At 41.8% G+C, this 20,838-nt stretch overlaps 1 protein-coding gene and 2 non-coding genes across 4 annotated transcripts in view; 2 read left to right on the top strand and 1 right to left on the bottom strand.

The window, feature by feature from the left end:
• kcnh6a (potassium voltage-gated channel, subfamily H (eag-related), member 6a) overlaps nucleotides 1–19,655 on the top strand; it is a 30,962-nt gene extending 11,307 nt beyond the window's left edge. The window contains exons 7-16 of one of the 2 annotated variants that reach the window (XM_023413749.2): nucleotides 7,421–7,846; nucleotides 10,154–10,571; nucleotides 11,277–11,476; nucleotides 12,624–12,876; nucleotides 13,600–13,793; nucleotides 14,736–14,835; nucleotides 14,947–15,234; nucleotides 15,983–16,163; nucleotides 16,771–16,978; nucleotides 17,749–19,655. In XM_023413749.2, the coding sequence (XP_023269517.1) occupies nucleotides 7,421–7,846; nucleotides 10,154–10,571; nucleotides 11,277–11,476; nucleotides 12,624–12,876; nucleotides 13,600–13,793; nucleotides 14,736–14,835; nucleotides 14,947–15,234; nucleotides 15,983–16,163; nucleotides 16,771–16,978; nucleotides 17,749–18,030 (2,550 nt within the window). In that variant the 3' untranslated portion in view covers nucleotides 18,031–19,655. Of the gene's footprint in view, nucleotides 1–7,420; nucleotides 7,847–10,153; nucleotides 10,572–11,276; nucleotides 11,477–12,623; nucleotides 12,877–13,599; nucleotides 13,794–14,735; nucleotides 14,836–14,946; nucleotides 15,235–15,979; nucleotides 16,164–16,770; nucleotides 16,979–17,748 lie in introns of both variants that reach the window. The other variant, XM_023413748.2, reaches the window with a different exon arrangement.
• On the top strand, nucleotides 11,886–11,957 carry trnac-gca (transfer RNA cysteine (anticodon GCA)). Its single transcript has one exon. It is a non-coding gene; the product is annotated as a tRNA-Cys (tRNA).
• Nucleotides 16,208–16,279, bottom strand: trnac-gca (transfer RNA cysteine (anticodon GCA)). Its single transcript has one exon. It is a non-coding gene; the product is annotated as a tRNA-Cys (tRNA).
• Nucleotides 19,656–20,838: the final 1,183 nt, after the last annotated feature.

Here is a 20,838-nt window from a genome sequence, read left to right as displayed (position 1 = left end):
CCAATGTAATTGTACATTACTGGACTGAATAAATGTATTTACGTTATACGTCAAAACAAACTAACACTTACAAACAAAGTGATGGAATGGAAAGGCCTGTCTGGTCCAGGGCACAGCTGGCAGTCAATCACTGTGGGGCTCCCTCGGTGCATCACATTAACCCAGTTTATCTGTGGGGCTTCCACAAAGGTCAGATGACTGTCTTTCCAACCAGCCTGAGCCAAAGAGCTTGTGTTTTTGGGCCAGTTTGTCTGTTTGTTTGTGTGGCTGACTGTCCGTCAGCTTGTTATTTCACAGGATATCTCAAAAACTCCCAGAGCATTTTTGCAAGAAGCAGGTTGAGTGAATTATCTGGAGGACTGTGCTGAATCAAATTTGGGACATGGACTGAATTAAAAAGACTTCCATGTTTTACTCAGCAAAGTAATCCAGATAACCCACTAACCAGATTCTTTGAAGAAGTCCTTGAATGCTCAAGTATTTCCCTTCACCAAATGCTTTCTAATTTCAAATTTTAGTCTTAGTCTTGTGCAGATTAACACACCTGTTTATTATCCTACTTTTGGGTCCTACATTTGCATCATATTAGCCCAGTACTGTTCCCTTATATGACTGCTGTGTGACTGGATGCTGTTGCCTTGGTGGTGGTGGTGGTGGTGGTGAGATCTCACTTGTTCACAGCAGGAGGGAGAGTGGTATCGACAGCCGGCTATGACTCAGTGCACAATGTGGAAGCAATGTGGCTTCTGTGGCCCAGGAAAAACCGACGGGACGAGCAGAAGGCCTCCTGGAAGTTATCTTGTTATCTTGACTCTGCTGACGTCGTTTAGGAGAAAAAATGAGCGTTCCTCAGTGTTAGTATTGCAGTGGAGTGTTTGTCTGCTGCTCAGCAGGGTATGACTTACAGCTATCTGTCTCTGGTATGTCCCCTGTTGACAGACCACACACGATCTTCCTCAGGACTTCTACATCTTAGAAACAGTTTAGTCCAGTGTTGAGACTTTAAATCTTGTTTTTAGTAAAGACAAAGACAAACTTTCCACTTGTGGGTTCATCTGACTACTTTTCCCAGATATTTTGTCTCGTTTGATGGAAAGCACAATACTGGATAGAGTATTCGTATTCATCTTAGTGTGATGTGTACTGTATGTAGTAGTACGCACTGGAGGATTTCAGTTTCCCCATCGCACATGTGTAAGTTATATATTAGTTATATAACTTATATATTGGACCACAACTGGTTCCAAATAGTTGTGATTTCACAAAATCCAACTCGTGCACATCTTAAACTCACAAAGACAGACTTTGACTACGGCTTAGATATAAGAAATAATCAGACTTCAGATGGACGTCTGAATTCATCCGTGGCACAAAGCAGTTTAGTTCTTGTCTATCTTAAGCCGTACTGTGGTACTATGAATTCTGGGTAAATTCTTATTGTTCTCTCTGTAACAATGTTAGCAAACCACAAATTGTGAACCATGTTTTCCAGTTTTTTATTCATTGCTGCTACTGGTCAGCGCAGGTGTCATTGATTGTTACCATGGTAACATTGGTCTTAGGCCTGAGTTAGCCTGGAGGTAAGGTGTCTAATGTTTTTGGCTTAAACTTAGTCAGTCTTCAGTGTGAATCAGTCTTACTTGCATTAGACTAATCTACAAGCAAATTTAAGACTCGTCTGAAATATCTTTGTGAAACAGACCCCAGATTTAAGCCTTCTAGTGTCAGACTCTGCAAATATATAATTCTTCCCAGTGAAGCTCAAACATCCAAGTGAAGTAACAGTAAGCAAAACACATTTTTGAATGGAAACTTTTTGTTGTGTCGTATCCGCTTGACCATGTGCACAGATCTGGTTTTTTTCATTGCAAATAAACCAGGGATATAAACACTAAAATCTTAAACTTTAATAAACTGTCTAGACATTAAATAAATATAGTTATTTAGTAAGAAGGTACCAAAACAGAAATGTGTTTAAACTGTTTTTGATATTACTGAGGTATTGTTGTATCTGCTGTAAGTGATGTCAGTATAGATGGTAGCTAGGCAGCACAGAGGAGGGGGGGGGGGGACGACTCAGTTGAGTGTGTGAGGATGCATATGGAGATTGCATTGCTGTGTGTGGGGATCACAGACTGTCTGTGGGAGTGCAGAGGGGTTCTGATGAGATGTAGTTATGAAAGCGAGTAAAAAGGGCGGCAGCTGTGAGGCTATTGAGCTGCACTCGTTGGCTTGACGCTGCCTGTGACCTTGGCCTCTGGAGCTAATGGAAGTGGAGGGCAGTGTGCGTGCTCTCTGTGTATCTGTCAACCCTCCAACTGCCCTTTAAATCACAGCCCTCCCCACCCTTCCTACCCCCCCCCCCAGCCGTCTTCATACTGGTGCCAGTTTTAGTTTCTGTCCAGCTTGAATTTACTCGCAGTGGTATCATAGTCACGGGTTGTAGATGAATGTCAGGCCTCACAGGTCAGGTGTTAGGTCACAGCAATCGTTACATGTGGGAGCAACGGATCAATTACAACACCAAGAGCAAGTTTTCTACAGATTTATCATGTCGCTAATTTTAAATAAATCTCTAAACATATGTCTTCTTTTCTTCTGGTTGTGTTTCGTTATACAATAAAAACTTTCGTTGTCCCGCCTAATTGGATTTCGATTGGCACCTTACAAAAAGGGAAATGAAGGTTGTCATTGATCGTTGTTCATATTGATTTGTCTGCATAACATGAAGCACACAATGTGATTGACTAGACTGCAGCTTGTAAAAGACAGATAATTGTAGAAAAGCACACTGTAACTCCTAGTGTGTGTGTGTGTGTGTGTGTATATTTTGGCAAAGCAGAAGTGTGTTTATGTGGTGCCCCCTGGCTTTGAATGAGCTTACAACAGGGAGAAAGTAGAAGTAGAAATCTGGGTTTAGTTTACATTTTTAAGTTTGAGCATTTTAGTCCACTTTAACTGTGTGTGTTGAAGTGTTTGTGTTAAGCAGGTTCATATTCAAACCTATAACACGTTCATTAGAGATTTGATGACAGTCTTTATTTTTGGGTGACAACGACGGGTGTGTTTGAGACAGTACGAGTCCATCAAAATAAATTGATAAACAAGTTGTCTGATTCTTCTCTAATACAATATATCAAAATATTTATTTCTACAAATATTTCTGGCTAAATGGGAGGATATGATACGGATATTGTTTCGATTTTTGTAAATAAATTTGGGCAAAAAAAACCCCACCCAAAACATGCATGATGGTACTAAAATATTACAGCTATGGCTTAAGTTTGACCAAAAAAAAGTACAATATATTGTCAATTTGTTTTTTCCGTTTAAGATAATACCCTTAATGACTTTGAACAACTTACAGGACATCACGTCTTCAGAAACCAAATCATACGAATTTAAATACACCTCGTTTAGTCAGAATTTAGACAAGACTTAAGACTCAAAGAGGATGAATTAAATAAACTTGGTTGCAGGGTAAACACATTAAAATATTTAGATACTTGTTTTCTCATTGTTGAGCATAAATCAGGCGTCCCACATAGTCAACAAAGAGTCTTAAAGGAAAATTAAAACCGGTATTTTTCTTTCTCGTAGAACTCAAAGCATCTTTTATCTCAACAAATTGTTTTGTTGTTGCATTATGAATGTTTAGCAGGGCCTGCTTTGACTTTGCACAGTTGTTGCTGGTTGAGTACCAGTGGAGGTGGGGGATGCCGTCATTCATACAGCCTCTGGACAGTTTTTTTCATGTGTTTGAAAGAGGATCCTGCAGTGAGGGCTGGGCTACAGGCAGGGAGGATGAACGAGGGAGCAGGAGGGAGGGAGATACAGACGGATAGATAGAGGTTGCCATCTCCCTCTCTCTCTCTTGCTCTCTCTCATAGTCTTAGTCTTCTCCCGTTGTTTACCCTGTGGCGGGCTTCAGCATGAGCTTCAAGCAGAAACTTCAGCCTGTGAGTGTTTCAGCCTTACTGGGTCTCTCACGTCCCCTTGTGTCCTCTTCCAACTCTTCAGCTCTACCTCCCTGTTTGTTTGCCACCGGCGTCCTTTTTCCTTTCCTTCTTCACCCCCACCGTCTTCATCCTCCTTCTCACCCTTCCTTTTTACTAGCTGTAGCTCCACAGGTGAGCAACATCAGCTTTATCCAGGTAAAGCTGATGCCATGTCACCTTGCTATGACAAGGTCCTGTTTATGGACACTTGCCCCAAACTTGATTTTGCTCTCACAGCATTTTGTATTTGAGTTGAGTGATGGTGTTTGAAGTACAGAATTAGGTGTTGCGCTTATGTTTAGAGTGGAATAAGACAGGATTAGGATGCACGGTCTGAATAGTTTAATGTCGTGTTCACTGCGGTTGTCTTCGGATGGAATATACAGGGAAAAGCAAAGACAAGCAACAGGAACAAGTTATATGTGATGGATTTTGCATTTTGCATAGTGGCTTTTTTTTTCAAAACTGAGAATAAAAGTAGGATTTTTTCTTTTCATTGCAGGTAAATACCATTCGTAATGTGTGTGATTATTTACTACATAACAAATAATGTCCTAGAAGCAGCTCACAGCAGCAGTTTTATGTATTTCACACTCTCTTTCATGATTTATTTGCTGTTCAGTCTTTAAGCTTCCCTTGTACTTAACCTCTCCGCTGTCTTTTGAATCTAATAAATATGAAAATGTATAAACAGTGAACTCTTCCTTTCATAATTATAAAGTCAGAGTAGCAACAGAGAGCTGTTGCGTGCAAACTAGAGGTGGCAGTTCATTATGAAACAGAGCTGTGGACAACATCAATACTTTAAAATGTTTTGGATGAGTGAACCTCGCTCATGTGTTTACATTCTCATTACTGTGTTGTCTTTCTACATCTGTTCAGCTGCGATGGTCAGTGGCTGATACGCAAAAGAGAGCCGCAGGTTGTTGTGTTAGAGGGATTCAATAAATATTGCAGGGTTTTCCACCTTCGCCCCATTTCCAAAACACTGTACGCTGTCTATTGGTCATAAAAACAGATTTGAGGAGCAAGAGCAGAGGCAAACATCCGTCTGTCGTTACAGGGCATTGCATGCTATAATGGAAAACTATACAGGCTTGGGTTATTCCCAGTGAAGATCTTACTTCCCCCTTTCTTTTTTCCTGTCTAACTTTCTTTCTTTTTTTAACCAAATATGGCCACACACATTTAGTAGCTTTTTTAAATGTAGTACTTTGTCCTTAAGAAGCCATTTACTTGCTGGCCCCTGTTTTAGCCTTAGCTGCAGTAGTGGAAAGAAACAGCATTTTTGTTCGGTGGGAGGAGGGGATCTAAATAGTCAATACCATGCTAAACTTAACTTGTGGTCCCTGTGTGAGTTTATTGTGTGAGTGTTTGGTTGTAGAGCCACTGCAGCCACAAGTCCATCTTCTTTTGTCATGCTGACTATGACCAAAGTAATGCAAACTAAAATGCAAATGAGGGTCTAAAAACTGGAGGACTTTGAGGAGATGTAAGGACAACAATGAGCATTTTTTACTAGTTGTTAATGCAGATATGGATGACAGCAACGGGGCATCAGAAAAATACATCTGTTAGAGACCGATCACTGTTAAATCAGCCAGCCCAAGTCCTGACATTGTAGTTAACAAGAATTAACTGAAATCACTCCTACGTGGTGTGCAATCAATGACAGCACTTATTCTGGTCCACAATTGACCAGAACTCTGGCAGTTGGGGTCATATGGTCTAGATACAATGGGGATCACATGGTGAGGCAGAGGCAGGTAAGGCTGCTTTAAAAAGAACAGCTAGAGCTGTGACTTAGTGAAAGTGCCTGTGGAGAGAGGACAGAGCTGCACAGGGACCCTGTTAGATCTAGGTGGGAGGTTTTTCTGTAAGAAGGTGATGCAGCAGAGGAGGTGGCCGCTGCACAGCAGGCAGGTAGGGCTGCAGAGGAGCCTTCCCTGCTGCTGTGGTCGCCACCAGGATAAGAACCAGGACATGGAGGCTCTTATTGTCGTGCCGGTCAGTGGGATCTTTGTACTCATCGCTTAATTCACAAATATCTTACTGTTTTTGCGTTGGTCTGCCTGTTAATGCAAATAGTGGTGGTGGCAATACTGGGTGGAGAGTTGCATGTTGGTTTTTTTTTTTTTTTGCTTTGTTAAAGGAAGGAGCTGTTTCTGTTCTGCACTAAAACATTTGCATATTGAGAAACTAAGTGTGTGGACATGTTGGTATTAGAGGGCTGTGATATTTTATTCTGCCAAATTTGGTGAGAATTTTTTTGAGGTGGTTGTTACTTACCTTTAGGTGCAGAATGTTATGAAGGAAAGTCTGATTGGCTGTGACACGCAGTGTGTAGTGTGAAGACACAAAGCGTGAGCAGCACTAATTTATGCATACACATTTTCCCTGCTCAAATTAAGAGCTATTTTAATATCAGGATATTTTTAATCTGGATATTTCTTTGTTGCCTCACTTTAAGTGATAGAACATCTTACATTTTGGTGCCTGGTTTGATTTATCCTGGATATTTTTTCTTTTTTTATATCTGTGCATGAAAAGGGAAGCGTTCACATGCACAGCTTTACCTACAAAGTTGGCGATGTAGTCTATTATCTGCTCTGATCTAGACCAGCGCCACACGAACCTTAGGCAAGCACTGCTGGTGACAATCAGTTAACATTTCCTGTTTTCTTCAGCTTAAAATGTTTTTGCTGGAAGGCTTTTATTCTGAAGCAGCTCCAGTAAGTGAGTTTGCATACATGCTACATATCAACGTGACAACATGAACGTAACACTGTTCTTTTCTCCCAAAGAGTTGGTCAACAAAAACACTTTAATATGCGCTTCTGTGAATATGCCTGTAAGTCATAGTAAGCCACTGCCATTCAGAGATGAGAAGTTAGAGTTGCTCTAATGCGCTTGGGCTGGTTTGTTTTGCGTAGGAGATTTAGAAAATACTAAATAGCAACAGCTCTCTGTTTACCAGTGACTTATAAGTGATATAAAAGTGAAAAAGTGGAGTGTAAATTACGGCACAGGTCATGAATATTAAACCTCATGAAGAATTAAACTGGCTGAAAAATTTTAACTCCTAAAAAATTAAACCTGAAGTTATATTTGGTTAATGGCATTTAAATAATAATGATAATTAGAAGTTATCGATCTACAGGCCAATTATTAAACTTTTCCCTGCTGTTTTATTCTTTCTGGATAATGTTAGTCACCTGCTCTCTCTCATCATAGCGTTTGCTTAAGTGTCAGAATTTTCCATCTCATAACAGATACATCAATGAATGGAGCCACCTGTTATCCTGTTTGAAGTATAGGCTTCATGAAGTAACTTCGAGTGAAGTAAACTTCATGGTTATGTTTCTCACTGTCCTTCCTTCATTATTGATAACATCTTCTCCATCTCTTCCCTATGTTGTCAGGTGTTGTCCCTTGGTGCTGACGTCCTGCCAGAGTACAAGCTCCAGGCCCCACGCATCCATAAATGGACCATCCTTCACTACAGCCCCTTCAAAGCGGTGTGGGACTGGGTCATCCTGCTGCTGGTCATCTACACCGCCGTCTTCACGCCATACTCGGCCGCCTTCCTTCTCAACGAGGTGGAGGACGAGCGGAGGAGAACCTGCGGCTACACCTGCAACCCGCTCAACGTGGTGGACCTGGTGGTGGACGTCATGTTCATCGTGGACATCCTCATCAACTTCAGGACCACCTACGTCAACCAAAACGACGAGGTGGTCAGCCACCCGGGACACATCGCGCAGCACTACTTCAAGGGCTGGTTCCTCATCGACATCGTGGCCGCCATCCCCTTCGACCTGCTCATATTCCGCTCTGGGTCAGAGGAGGTGAGACGGAGGATGTCAGCAGCCTCGCAATAATGATTAATTTTTACTGACAAATTTTTCCTGGCCCAGTGTTGTCTGACGAAGTGAAAAAGAGTTATTTCACAACAGGAACAAAGGTCAAAGATTGGTTGTTACATATGACAAATAACATTAGTGATGGTTCAGTTCCATTTAAGCATCACTGTAGATGATGCAGGTGAGAAAAAAAACAAACTTCAAGCAAACGAAAGGGGGGCACACAGGTCGCGGGGTCATCTTTCCATCCAGAAGAGGTTATAAACTTTTAAGACTAAGAGTATTGTTCACAAAAGGCCAGTCTGTGGGTTACTAGTGGCAGGCTTACCAAAATTAGAGCTAAAGAGTTGGCAAACATCTGTTTTATCTCAGTTGGAACAATTAACCTGGATGTGTGGAACAGATCCATTATGGTCATGTTCCTGGAAATGTGTGTTTTTTTACAAAACTGACTCAGTCCTGTGTATCGATATTAGTGCCTATAGGCAGCTGTGGTGGTAACTATATGTTTACTCAGGTGTGTTTTGGTACAGATTTAAGAAGCATCCACTTAAATACAGAAGCAACATTTTGGGCTACTTCATTTTTCATAGGAAAATATTGTACTTTTACTCCACTATATTTTTTTATTTAAATTAGTTACAATTTTCTTTGCAGATTAAGATCTTAAATAAGTTAGACACATACTGTATGATCAATATTCAACATGGAAAAATATGATTAGCTCTAGCGCTAATTTAAGAAGTTCATTCAGAAATCAAATTCAGTGAGCACTGGAAATCTTCTGCAAAGAGCAAAGATGTAATTCTGAGGATCCCAAAGCGGACACACTCCTCACCTCAGCTGCGCCTTGAGATTCTGTCTGAATATCATGAATTCTGTCATGAATATCACAAACAGGATCAGAGACAAGGGGACAACCTTGGCGGAGTCTAACATTCACTGAAAACACGTATTCAGTGAATGTACTCTCGCAAGGGTAAAGAGCCGGTCCACTGTTCAACGGCCAGGAAGGAATCCGCATTGCTCCTTCTGATTCTTAGGTTCAACAATCGGTCAGAGCCTCCTTAGAGTAAACAGGCATATCTCATCCACACCTGGGGCCTTGCCGCCAAGGAGCTTCTTGACTGCCTCAGCGAGCTCTGCCAGGGCTATGTATGAGACTTCCCCCGAGTCTTCAGACTCTGCCTCCTCCACGTAGGGCATGTGAGCCGGGTTCAGGAGTTCCTCAAAATATTCTTCCCACCGCCCAACAACATCTCCAGTCCGGGTCTGCAGTTCTCCTCCCCGACTGAGCACAGCCTGGGTCAAACCCTGTTTCCCCTTCCTGAGTTGCTGAACGGTTTGCCAGAACTTCCTTGAGACAAAAACAAAAGTCCTCCTTCATAGCCTCCCCAAAATCCTCCCACACATTTATTTATATTACTTAAATTGACATAGTGAGGTTTACAATGATATATTGAGGGGGACAACCCTCTGGAAGGAGATTTCTGCCCTGTCCTTTTCCATGCTACAACATTTCAAAATGGGCGTCAGCAGAGATCATAGACTGAGAAGATGTCTCCACTCCTGTTCAGCCTTAGACTGATGTTGGTGAATCATAACGAACCAATGATAGTTTTATCTTGAAAGAACAAGGCAGTTGCATCTTGTGGGTCGAGTGTGGAAGATACACACTGCACGGACACATTAGGGTGGATCAGGTGTGTAAAATAGACATTGCCACAATGTGATTATAGCTTAATGGACATTTTCAGTATTACGAAATGAAGCAACTTGCTGGAAACCAGTAAAATACAGATTAAAGGTAAATTTGAATGCAGTGCTTGTTCTTGCATTTTCAACACTTTTCACTACAAGTCTGTCTCAGCCTGTCTCTAGCTCTGCCTGGAGACAGCACAGGTAAAAAGTTCAGAAGCCCACATTTTAAAAAAGCAACATTAGTATCCTGTATGAAATTACAACCAGACACCGGATGTATGCTAATTGTGCTACATTACTGCAAAAACTCATTTTAGATGACAGCAGTGTAAACAGGATTTAATATCAATTATTTATTAGACACACAGGATCAAAAAGAGAGTCTAGACACCTGATGAGTTGTGTTTTTGCATTATTGTCCAATAATTTGATGGGTCCTCTTTTATTTTGATTAATAAAAAACACATTTAATTGATTTCATATCTGCAGCAAAATATTCAGTTCAGGACTCAGTGATTCATAGACTGTGTCACTGGTTTGAGCATTTTTTACTGGCTGCCACTGACATGAGGTGTGCTCTCTCTCCACCAGCCTCAGACAACTACTCTGATTGGATTACTGAAGACAGCCAGGCTGCTGAGGTTGGTACGAGTGGCCAGGAAGTTGGACCGTTACTCAGAATACGGAGCTGCTGTCCTTTTCCTCCTCATGTGCACCTTTGCCCTCATCGCTCATTGGCTGGCCTGTATCTGGTACGCCATCGGCAACGTGGAGCGCACCAGCTCTGCGCGCATAGGAGCCATGAAGATCGGCTGGCTGGACAACCTGGCTGAACAGATCGGTAAACAGTACAACGACAGCGACGCAGCTTCAGGCCCCTCCATCAAGGACAAGTACGTTACAGCCCTGTACTTCACCTTCAGCAGTCTGACCAGTGTGGGCTTTGGGAACGTCTCACCCAACACCAACCCAGAGAAGATCTTCTCCATCTGTGTCATGCTCATTGGCTGTGAGTAGAGTGGGAGTGAGTCTGAAATCTGAATCCTTTTAGGGTGAGCACTCTCTAGAGCAAATACAATACCTTAAGTTTTAAAGCAGGTATAGTTATAGTGAATGTGAAAACCTCTGTCAATTCTGCTTGTGATGGAACAGCTAATGGCCAATATTTCAAATCTTCAATCTTTACATAGTTGGTGTTTTCACGCAAAAGAAAAAAGAAACATTCTCTGTTTCCCTAAACTTATCTTTTTCTACAGCTGAAAAACGTGTAAATCTGCATTAACATGGGACATTAATATGAGTGGAATATGATCATAGGTTTAATTCAGTTCAATTACAGGTGCAATCTTAAAATGAGGAATTTATTTATGAAAACATTATTAGATAGTTGGATTCATTCAAAAACAAATATGGCAGGTTTAAGAGACTTTTATGCAGCTTTGCTCAGTGACGATGATGATAACATAACCATCCATTTGCTCTTACATATTATCAGTCTAAAGCAAGTGTGTCAGATTGTGTTTGAAAGAGGATCTTGCTGTTTTTGATCGCTTGTAATATTGACCTTCCCTCAATTTTTCAATTTGTTTTAAAGGCATTCATACATACAATTTTGGAATCATCACTTCCTCCCCTCACAAGCTCATATAGTATGAACCATTTGTCCACCAGGAGAGAATTAACCTGCAGTATTTCTGTCCTCTGTCCCTTGCAGCTCTGATGTATGCCAGTATCTTCGGTAATGTGTCAGCCATTATTCAGAGACTGTACTCAGGCACTGCCCGCTACCACACCCAGATGCTGAGGGTCAAAGAGTTCATACGGTTCCACCAGATCCCCGGAGGCCTGAGACAGAGGCTGGAGGAGTACTTCCAACATGCCTGGTCCTACACCAACGGCATCGACATGAACGCTGTAAGTCACAAGGAAATTCATACACGGGTTCACAGGAGGCGTGCTCTCTAGGTTTGGGATGAGGGTGATGGCTAGACAGACTTTTTTTTTTGTTATTTTTTGTTAAATAGATGTTGAGACGGTTCAGAAAGATTAAGTCTTTGCTGTATGCTTTTATACAAAAATGTTCAATTTTCACATTTTCAGCCCCAACCTTCACCCTTTCTTATCTTTATTTGTCTTTTCCTCCTCCTCTGTCTCCTCCTTTTCTCTCATACACACGCAAGTCATGCAATTCTCACCACCCAGCTGGGAGCTGATATACAAACAGGGGAGGGAGGGAGGAAGCGACAGAGGCATGACGTGGAGGTAAACAATAGCCATTGCATAGTGATAACGAAAGCTTCCATTTTGAGGACTGCAAGTGTAAGGGGGTATAGCTCAGTGGTAGAGCATTTGACTGCAGATCAAGAGGTCCCCAGTTCAAATCTGGGTGCCCCCTGTCCTAAACACCATGTGGATCTTTTGTCTATATAATCGCAAACTACAACTGCTGTACTATAATGAGAAGAGCTGGTGATACATGTTTAATTTCTGCATAAAATTCTCTATTTTTTATGAAATGAACTTTCAAACAACCTGCCACTATCAGCCTGATTTTTTGGATTTATACATGCTTGTCTGAGGATAAAATGAAACATCAATGGCCTTCAGCTGGGGGGTATAGCTCAGTGGTGAGATCACTGAAGATCAAGGTGGCCTCAGTTCAACCCTGGGTGCCCTCCTTTTATTCAAACATACAAATGAGATTGTCCACCGGGGATGCTCCATTTGGAGACCCAGTTTTCAGCGATGATGTGCGTCATATCACTGCTTGGGCTTGGGCTCCAAACAGCAATGGAGCATGACACAGCCAGAGAGCAGCATTAGCGCCTGCCAATTCAATGTGAGAATAGATAATCACTTGGAGCAGCTGTCCTGTGTGCCCCACCTGCATCAATCTTCTCCCACCCCGCAGGTTCTCTTTTATTCACCTTTCACTTTCATTTGGCATTTTCCATTTTTAGACTACTTGGTTTTAAAGCTACAGGAAAAATGGGTGCACAATGAAGGAAGAAAAGCATGGAGAATTATTTAAATTGACCTTATGCCCTCTGTTGCCCTGCAGGTTCTGAAGGGTTTCCCTGAGTGTCTGCAGGCTGACATCTGCCTCCATTTGAACCGCAGCTTGCTGCAGAACTGCAAAGCCTTTCGAGGTGCCAACAAAGGCTGCCTGCGGGCTTTAGCCATGCGATTCAAGACCACCCACGCCCCACCAGGTGACACTCTGGTCCACAGTGGGGACATTCTCACTGCCCTCTACTTCATTTCCAGAGGCTCCATAGAGATCCTCAGGGACGACGTGGTGGTGGCCATACTGGGTGAGCTACAAGCCACGATGAAGGTCTTACTTTGTCTTTTTTTCCACTGTGGATGCAAATCAATGACAGTTATTTGATGAAATTAAAATATAGTTTATAAAAAAAAAAAATCAATAATAATGACTAACACCCACTGCAAATAATCATGAAAAACTGTACAATGCAGAAAAGGAGGTAAATCTTTGCATCTGTGAATCTGAAACCACTAAAAGTTGCTATACTAACATTTAACTGACATTTTGTGATTTTTCTTTTGTAACCTTTTCTGTCTGCTGGTTCTGTCATCCTGTTGTCTCTTTCCCACAAAGCTAGAGCCACAACTCTTGCCCTTTACACACACACACACACATGCACGCGCACACACGCACACACGCACACACACTTCTCGATGTGTTGTGTTGCCAGAGGTGTTTGGGCACAGCTCCACTTCCATTCCACAGCGGCATTGATCATCAATAGGGCCAGCACTCAGAGCCAGGCTGTATAGGTCATTTTTTTTCAGCTGTGTTTGAGAGGACCATTAATGTGCAGCGCTGGTGAGGATCTGTGTCGCTGCAGTGCTTTGTTTTTCATTTGTTTTGGATGAGATTCATCCATCAGATTGTTGTTAGTAAATTGTTTTCACTATTATTTGCAGTGGCTGACTCACTTGGCCCAACATCTATTGATTAACTTTTAGCCATCCCCCATAATTCTTTTTTCTTTTTCCTGTGGTTTCTCCAGGAAAGAATGACATCTTCGGTGAGCCCATCAGTCTGTACGGAAGACCAGGGAAGTCCAGCGCTGACGTCAGGGCTTTGACCTACTGCGACCTTCACAAGATCCTGAGAGACGACCTGCTGGAAGTGTTGGACATGTATCCCGACTTTTCGGACATGTTCTGGAACAACTTGGAGATCACCTTCATCCTGAGAGATGTGAGTGCCACCAGAGGGCGCTTTCACACATTGCATTTAAAACATCATCCTAACAGTGATAGCCTTTTTTCATAATCAGTGTTTGTTTGTCTTAAGGCCTAAGAGAACCTTTTTTAACCAGTTATCTCACATGGAAATTCTTTAGGATGTTACAAATTAAGACAATTTAAATGTACATACGGTATATTTATATGTTTAGTATTATAATATATGATATATGATATTTAGCACAGTACATATGCAGTATTTTGTATACATTCAAGATTTCTCACCAAACCTACAGTATGTATCCCTCACGCCTTACAGACACACTGAATTCATTTCCTACCTCATAAATCATTCGTAACGTCGCTTTTAAATGTCTGAAAACATATATTTTTCCCTTACTTCCTTTTTCTTCTGCTCTTAAACTATTACATAGCTGCCTACCAAATGTCTCTCGCCTTGCTGCACACACCACAAGGGATAAAAAAAATTACAATGTAAAGAATTGATTTAGATTGTCTCATCTGATTTCCATCTGTAGATTTTATGTTATACATACTTCTGCATGTTGGTGTGATCTTCTCATTTGATCCACAGCAAATACTTCTATAGAATTATGAAATTCTTTAGATTTTAGTCACCATTATACCAACTTTAAAGGATAAGTCAAGTAATAATCTATATTTTTCTTGCTGTGAACAAACGTTATTTTCAGTCCTCATGCTGTAAATACGAGGGTGAATATAGATTAATCTGCCACTGAAATAATTTCAGTGAGACTCAGTATTTTGTCCTGATGAGTGACATTTGTAGAAATTCTTATTCGTAACAGTGCGATTAGATTTATAATAATAGATTTATAATATATAATTGTATTTGTCACTCCAAGAATAGATATTTCCTTTAAGCATGAGAACTGGTGTGTATCTTTGAATTACTGACGCTGATATGTATCAGGCAGATAGAATAAACCAGCCAACCCCGAGCAGGGACTCTGAATGTGGCTACCGCCGGGCGAGGCATCGGAGAAGCTCCCTGCGGCGTCGCAACCGGCCAGGTGAGTGAGGGGCAGGGCTTAAGTCGGTAAACACATTTCCATGTGTTTCTGTTGGATGTCTAATCTCGGTATATTCTTTTTCCTGGCTGTCCTTTGACTCCGTCTGTGCAGATGGGATGGACCGTGAGGACTCTTACCCCGATCAGTCCTGTCCAATGGCAAACCACCACCGGGCCACGATGGCGGGATCCCACTGGGAAGATCTTTGCAGCAGCGCTAGTATCTGTTCACAGTCGAGTGATGAGGAGATGAAGCACATGGGACACAGCAAAGGGGAGCTATACCCCCCCGGAGGTGACACCAGAGACTACCCCCCAGCAGTGGTCAACATCCTGCCTCACAGTGGACCCTCAGCTGGGATGGGACCACCTGTTGACCTTGGAGGACCGCCATTCTCAGGTAAAGACTTTACATACAATCCCTTCATCCGTCATGTCTGGACAGTCTCCGCTAGGCTCAATGGAGCATTAAATCTTTTCAAATCACAACTCCATCTCTGCCCTTTTCAGAGTTTGTACTTGAGATTCTTTACCTGCCAAATACGGTTTACTAGGCTGCATTTTTTCCAACACATGTGTTTAATTAAGCAAGAGAATATTTAATAAATTCCCAAATTTTATGTAAAAATCTGAGCCACTCTTTTTGAATACAGTGATCACATGTAAATTCCATTTGATTTGTGACGGGTAGAGTTTTAGTTGATTCATCAAACCTTGGTGCAACAAGGTCACAGGATTTAACTTCAAGTCCTGAGTCCAAATGTAAATCAATGTTATAAATGCAAATAAAAACTAAACTGAAAATGTAACAAACCTAATCTGAAAATGAAACTAAAAGAACACAAAAGTCATTGTTTACATTTATGAGAATAGGATACAGTTTGTATTACACATATAAAAATATCCGTTCTGTCACCCTTCAAAATCCGGCCCTACTAGCAATAGTAGAACTAGAACTGAACAAAAAAAAAAAACATTTGCAAAAACTAACTAACTAAACCAAATTTAGAATAAAAATGAGAAACTATAATAATATAAAAACTAAACTAGTACTGAACTTATGTCCAGTGTATTTCATGATTTTCTTGAATCACTGAAAATAAATGTTTCAGAAATTAAATAAGGCTTGCTGTCCTTCTGCACAGCAGCAGCACCTATCAGCATGTCAGGCCTGTATGGATACTGGCCAGGCCGCAGAGCCAGCCAGTTCTCAGAGAGCCAGAGGCGGGCGTCATCAGTGAGGGCCAGTTTCCACCCATCACCGTGCGCTGAGGACCGGCCCAGCGAGCTGGAGTCCAGACTGGAGCTGCTGCAGTCCCAGTTAAACCGGTGAGTCAGTTTTATCTTTCAGTGTTAAAGACTTAAGTTAAAAGAGGGGGCACCCGGATTTGAACCGGGGACCTCTTGATCTGCAGTCAAATGCTCTACCACTGAGCTATACCCCCTTACAATTGTGTGTATTCAACATGGAATCTTTCGTTATCACTGTGCAATGGCTATTGTTTACCTCCACGTCATGCCTCTGTCGCTTCCTCCCTCCCTCCCCTGTTTGTATATCAGCTCCCAGCTGGGTGGTGAGAATTGCATGACTTGCGTGTGCATGAGAGAAAAGGAGGAGACAGAGGAGGAGGGAAAGACAAATAAAGATAAGAAAGTGGGGGGGGGGGGGGGGGGCTGAAAATGTAGGAAGATTATCTGTAAAGTCAAATGTACTTCCTTTAACTGCCTGGCTGCTTATATGTGCGCAAGAGAGAGAGAGAGAGAGACTATAGAGAGAGCAAGAGAGAAGCCTAGTGGACATTTTTGAAAGAGCAGATGACTTTTTATAAAAACATTATGAAGCTCTCCATCCATCCTTAAAACAGAATTAAAAACAGTTTGTGTGTTTTCTCATCATGAAGATAAATTCCTGATGTCTCCCTTCACCCTTTGGCAGGCTGGAGACCCGTATGACAGCAGATATCAACGTGATCCTGCAGCTCCTCCAGAGGCAGATGGCCCCGGTGCCTCCAGCCTACAGCGCCGTGTCCCCGAGCCCTCATCCGCCTCACCCCACCACCTTGTACAGCACAGGAGCACCCACAATTCATACTGTCCCCCCAGTACAGCCAGCACAGATCGACAGCACTGCCTCACTGCTACAGGTGTTGTGTTTGAGTATACACACATACAGTTATCACAAGTATGATGCTCGGTACTCATGGCTTTTTGGGCCCCTGTGGCACTAATTCCAGTAACATCCATTTTATGATTAACATCAAAATTGTGAATGTAAATCAGTAAAAATCAAGTTGAAACAAGTTGAGGTGAAACAATTAATTGAGACAATCGAACACGAATGAGCACATATGACAACAGGCCTGTAAATCTTCAAAAATGTGTTGAAATGGTTTTGACTGTCAAGAATGAATTTCTCTGGTGGTAAAAAATGTGATAATGGATCGAGGAATAACTTAAATGTCAGAGGAGCATTTTCCTTTCACACTTTGTCAATGAATTCATCATAATCAGTGTCTTATATTTTCTGTTCTTAGAAAAAGATCACACATGACATTTAAAAGATATAGACATGGACATTAAAAGTTGTGTTCCTTCTTCGATTCTGCACTAACTGGGGAATTATCTTTCAAAATCTTATGACTCCTTACTGGAGGATCATAAAATTTCCTAATACATTTAAAATGATACTCTGACAACAGTGGTTCCCAACATGTGGGCCGCAAAGGTATTGCAAGTGGGCCGACAAATCATTTGCAAATCAGTAGAATGTTATAAAAAAATTTGAAGTGAAATTTAAAAATTTTTCAACATTCAACATATTCACTTTTTTAATTTTATCATGATGTGCTTTGTCAAGTCCCTACATATGCAGTATCTAGTCCTGCCTGAACGAATCCCTCTTTTGTCCTTCCAGAGTCCAGACTCTGACTTCAAGCACAAATCCAAGGACTCGCTGTCCAGCGGGATCCACCTCACTGTGGCCTCTGATGACACCATGTCAATGTCACCAGAGGCGGACCCACCACATCTGCCCTCTGTGAACCTCACCCCTCCTCAGTTGTCAGTGGTCCAAGAGCCTCCTGGACTGTTATGTGGCAGCCAGCGCTTCCCCTCCCTCCCTGAGCACCTGGAGACCTCCACAGAAATGCAGGAGATCCAGAGGCACGTCTCCGACCCTGTCTTGCCAGGCAGCTAGAATACCAGTCACCACCACCCAAAAGCCTGGTGCTTTTGGACGGGACGGCCATATGTTACCAAGATTGTTACTTCCTTCTCCCTCCCTTTAAAATCTCCTCTGTCCCGTTCAGATGCTGCTGAATGGCGTGGGAGGCTCCGCCTTCCACGCCACCAAGGGTTCAGAGTGCCTCCTGTTTCTTACAGGCTCAACGGTGCCCTCACAGGCTGCTGTGGTTTTGTGCTCCAGCATCCCTTCACCCCTGAGGTCCTGTGCAATGAAGAGATCACTCCATCCAGCTGGGCGGGAAAATTGTGAAATTGTGAAACATGAGTTGAGAGCAAGCACACAGACACATACATGCGTCAAGCAGTCGACTGTGTTTCCTCGAAGAGAGGTGAAACGCCAAGGACTACTAATATGTTTCACGTGTGAAGAATTATCTGCATTCACTTTGTATAAGAATTGCACATTTAGAGTGTAGAAAAATTTTAATCATTTATTTGGGACTGAAATTATTTTCATAATATTAGAGATGTATTGGTTACATTAAGAGCCATACGTCAAGTAAATGTCATAACTATGAGTGTAAAAAGTTATAGATTCCCTGTTGTTTTGGTGTATGTTGAAAACAAATATCAAAAGGCAAACCGTAACTGTCTGGCACACTGTGAAGGAAGGCTGCTCAAGGTTCATGGCAGTGTTGGGAAAAAAAATGACAAGTGAAGTGTAATTTTCATCTCATATTTCATGTTCTGACATTTTGACATGAATCAACAGTGCTGGTTAAGTGTGATATTGGATCATGAGAAGGTATTTACAACGTACACAATCAAGCAGAGCAGAAAAACCTAATAGTTTCTTGTACATGAACACGTAGATCTTAGAGTTTTGTTTTGATCACGGCTGCTTTGCTTGGTTTCCCCCGTTTCTTTTTCTGTTCAAATGTGTCAACTGTTTCTGTGGCATGGTCACATGGTTTCATAATGTACCAGATGTGTTTATCTGAAAGTGCCAACATTAGGGGAGCTCTCCCGTTTCGTCTTGACTCACAGTGGGTAGGCTGTGACATTTAAAACTGCTGAAGGTTGTGGATTGTAACTGTCAGTCCCACACACAGACACAGAGACGACGTCTCGAGGCGTCCTACGTTAACATGATTTCACAGTTCCAACCATGAGGTGAATGTAATGCCTTTTAAGCATTTACAATTATATATATATATATATATAATGTTTCTTGAAACACAAATTCCTGTTATTTATCTTTTTTAGATTAAAGACACTGCAGACTTACACTGGAAGTCCAAACTGGTTTTATTTTCCAAATGTTGACTCTTACACAACATGTAATGTAACATAAAATGTAATGTCACATAAAGTGCAGAGGAAACACTGAAGGACTGATGGATGACTGAGGATGCATTCAGTGACAGACCTGCAGAGTTAGACCAGGGCTGGTTGTGATGCCTGAAGCAGCAGCTGCATTTAATTCAAGTAGACAAACGAGCATTCATCACATGGTGCATTATTTACTGAAGATGTCATAGATGAGGTAAGTACTAGTCTGAGGTGCTATACTTGTGTATGTAAATTTGATGTTGATGTTGTACAGGTAAATACACTCACCAAGTACTTTATTAGGAACACCTGTGCACCTCTTTATTCATGCATTCATCCAATCAGCCAATCATGTGGCAGCAGTGCAGAGCATGGCATGCAGATACAGGTGAGAAGCTTTAGTTCATGTTCACAGAAAACATCAGAACGAGAGAAAGAATGTTATCTGAGTGAGTTTGACCGTGGCATGATTGTTGGTGCCAGATGGGCTGGTTTTTGTTTTTTTCTTAAACTGCTGATCTCCTGGGATTTTCATGCACAACAGTCTCTAGAGTTTTTACTTAGAATGGTACAAAAACAAAAAGTGGACAGTTGAAGACTGGAGAACTGTAGCCTGGTCTGATGAAGCTCAGTTTCTGCTGAGACACGCAGATGGTAGAGCCAGAGTTTGGCACCAGCAGCATGACGCCATGGACCCATCCTTCCTTGTGTCAACAGCCCAGGCTGGTGGTGGTGTAATGTAATGTAATGAAATGGTGTGGGGGATGTTTTCTTTCTTGACACACTTTGGGTCCTTAATACCAATCAATTATAGTCTGAAGGCATGTCTATCTTGAGTGTTGTTGCTGCGCATGTGCCACGATTTACTGGTTGACAATGAGTTCAGTGAACTTCACGGGTCTCCCTAGTCACCCAGCTCTGACTCCAGTACAACACCTTAAACACGTGGTCGAACAGGAGATTGGCAGCATGAACAAATCTGCAGAAATGTGATGCAATCATGTCGACATGGAGCAGAATCTGAGGAATGCTTCCAACATCTTTTGCCACGGCGACTTGAGAGTATTTTAAGAGCAAAGGGAGGAATGAGCCGGTATTTGTATTAATAGTGTCTCATAAAGTGCACAGTGAGTGTATTGTATTTTTTTACTCCATTTAATTTAACAGTTATCTGTCAAACTTCTGCTGAACACATACAATAAGACTTTTTTTTTTTTTTTTTTTAAAGTTACATTTACCAACAGGAGAACTTAAAACTGGGCCCACCTTAATTGGATATAATTCAATAATGAGTGGAGATGATACTTCCAGGATCTTTTGCTGATAGTAGGCCACTCATACACATTTACTTAAGTCAAATTTTCAATACAGGACTTGTGAACTTGTGAGGGAATATTTTACATGGTTGCAGTTTGCATTTCATTCAGCCGATCAGACACTGATGGCAGAAACCTCCCCTGCAAGGTGCCTGACTATTGGGACCAATTTA

This window comes from Seriola lalandi, unplaced genomic scaffold (assembly GCF_002814215.2).
Source record: "Seriola lalandi dorsalis isolate HSWRI2012SDOR001 ecotype SW California unplaced genomic scaffold, Sedor1 jcf7180002054519, whole genome shotgun sequence".
In the NCBI taxonomy this organism is placed as follows: Eukaryota; Metazoa; Chordata; class Actinopteri; order Carangiformes; family Carangidae; genus Seriola; species Seriola lalandi.
This window is presented reverse-complemented; position numbering and strand designations above follow the sequence as displayed.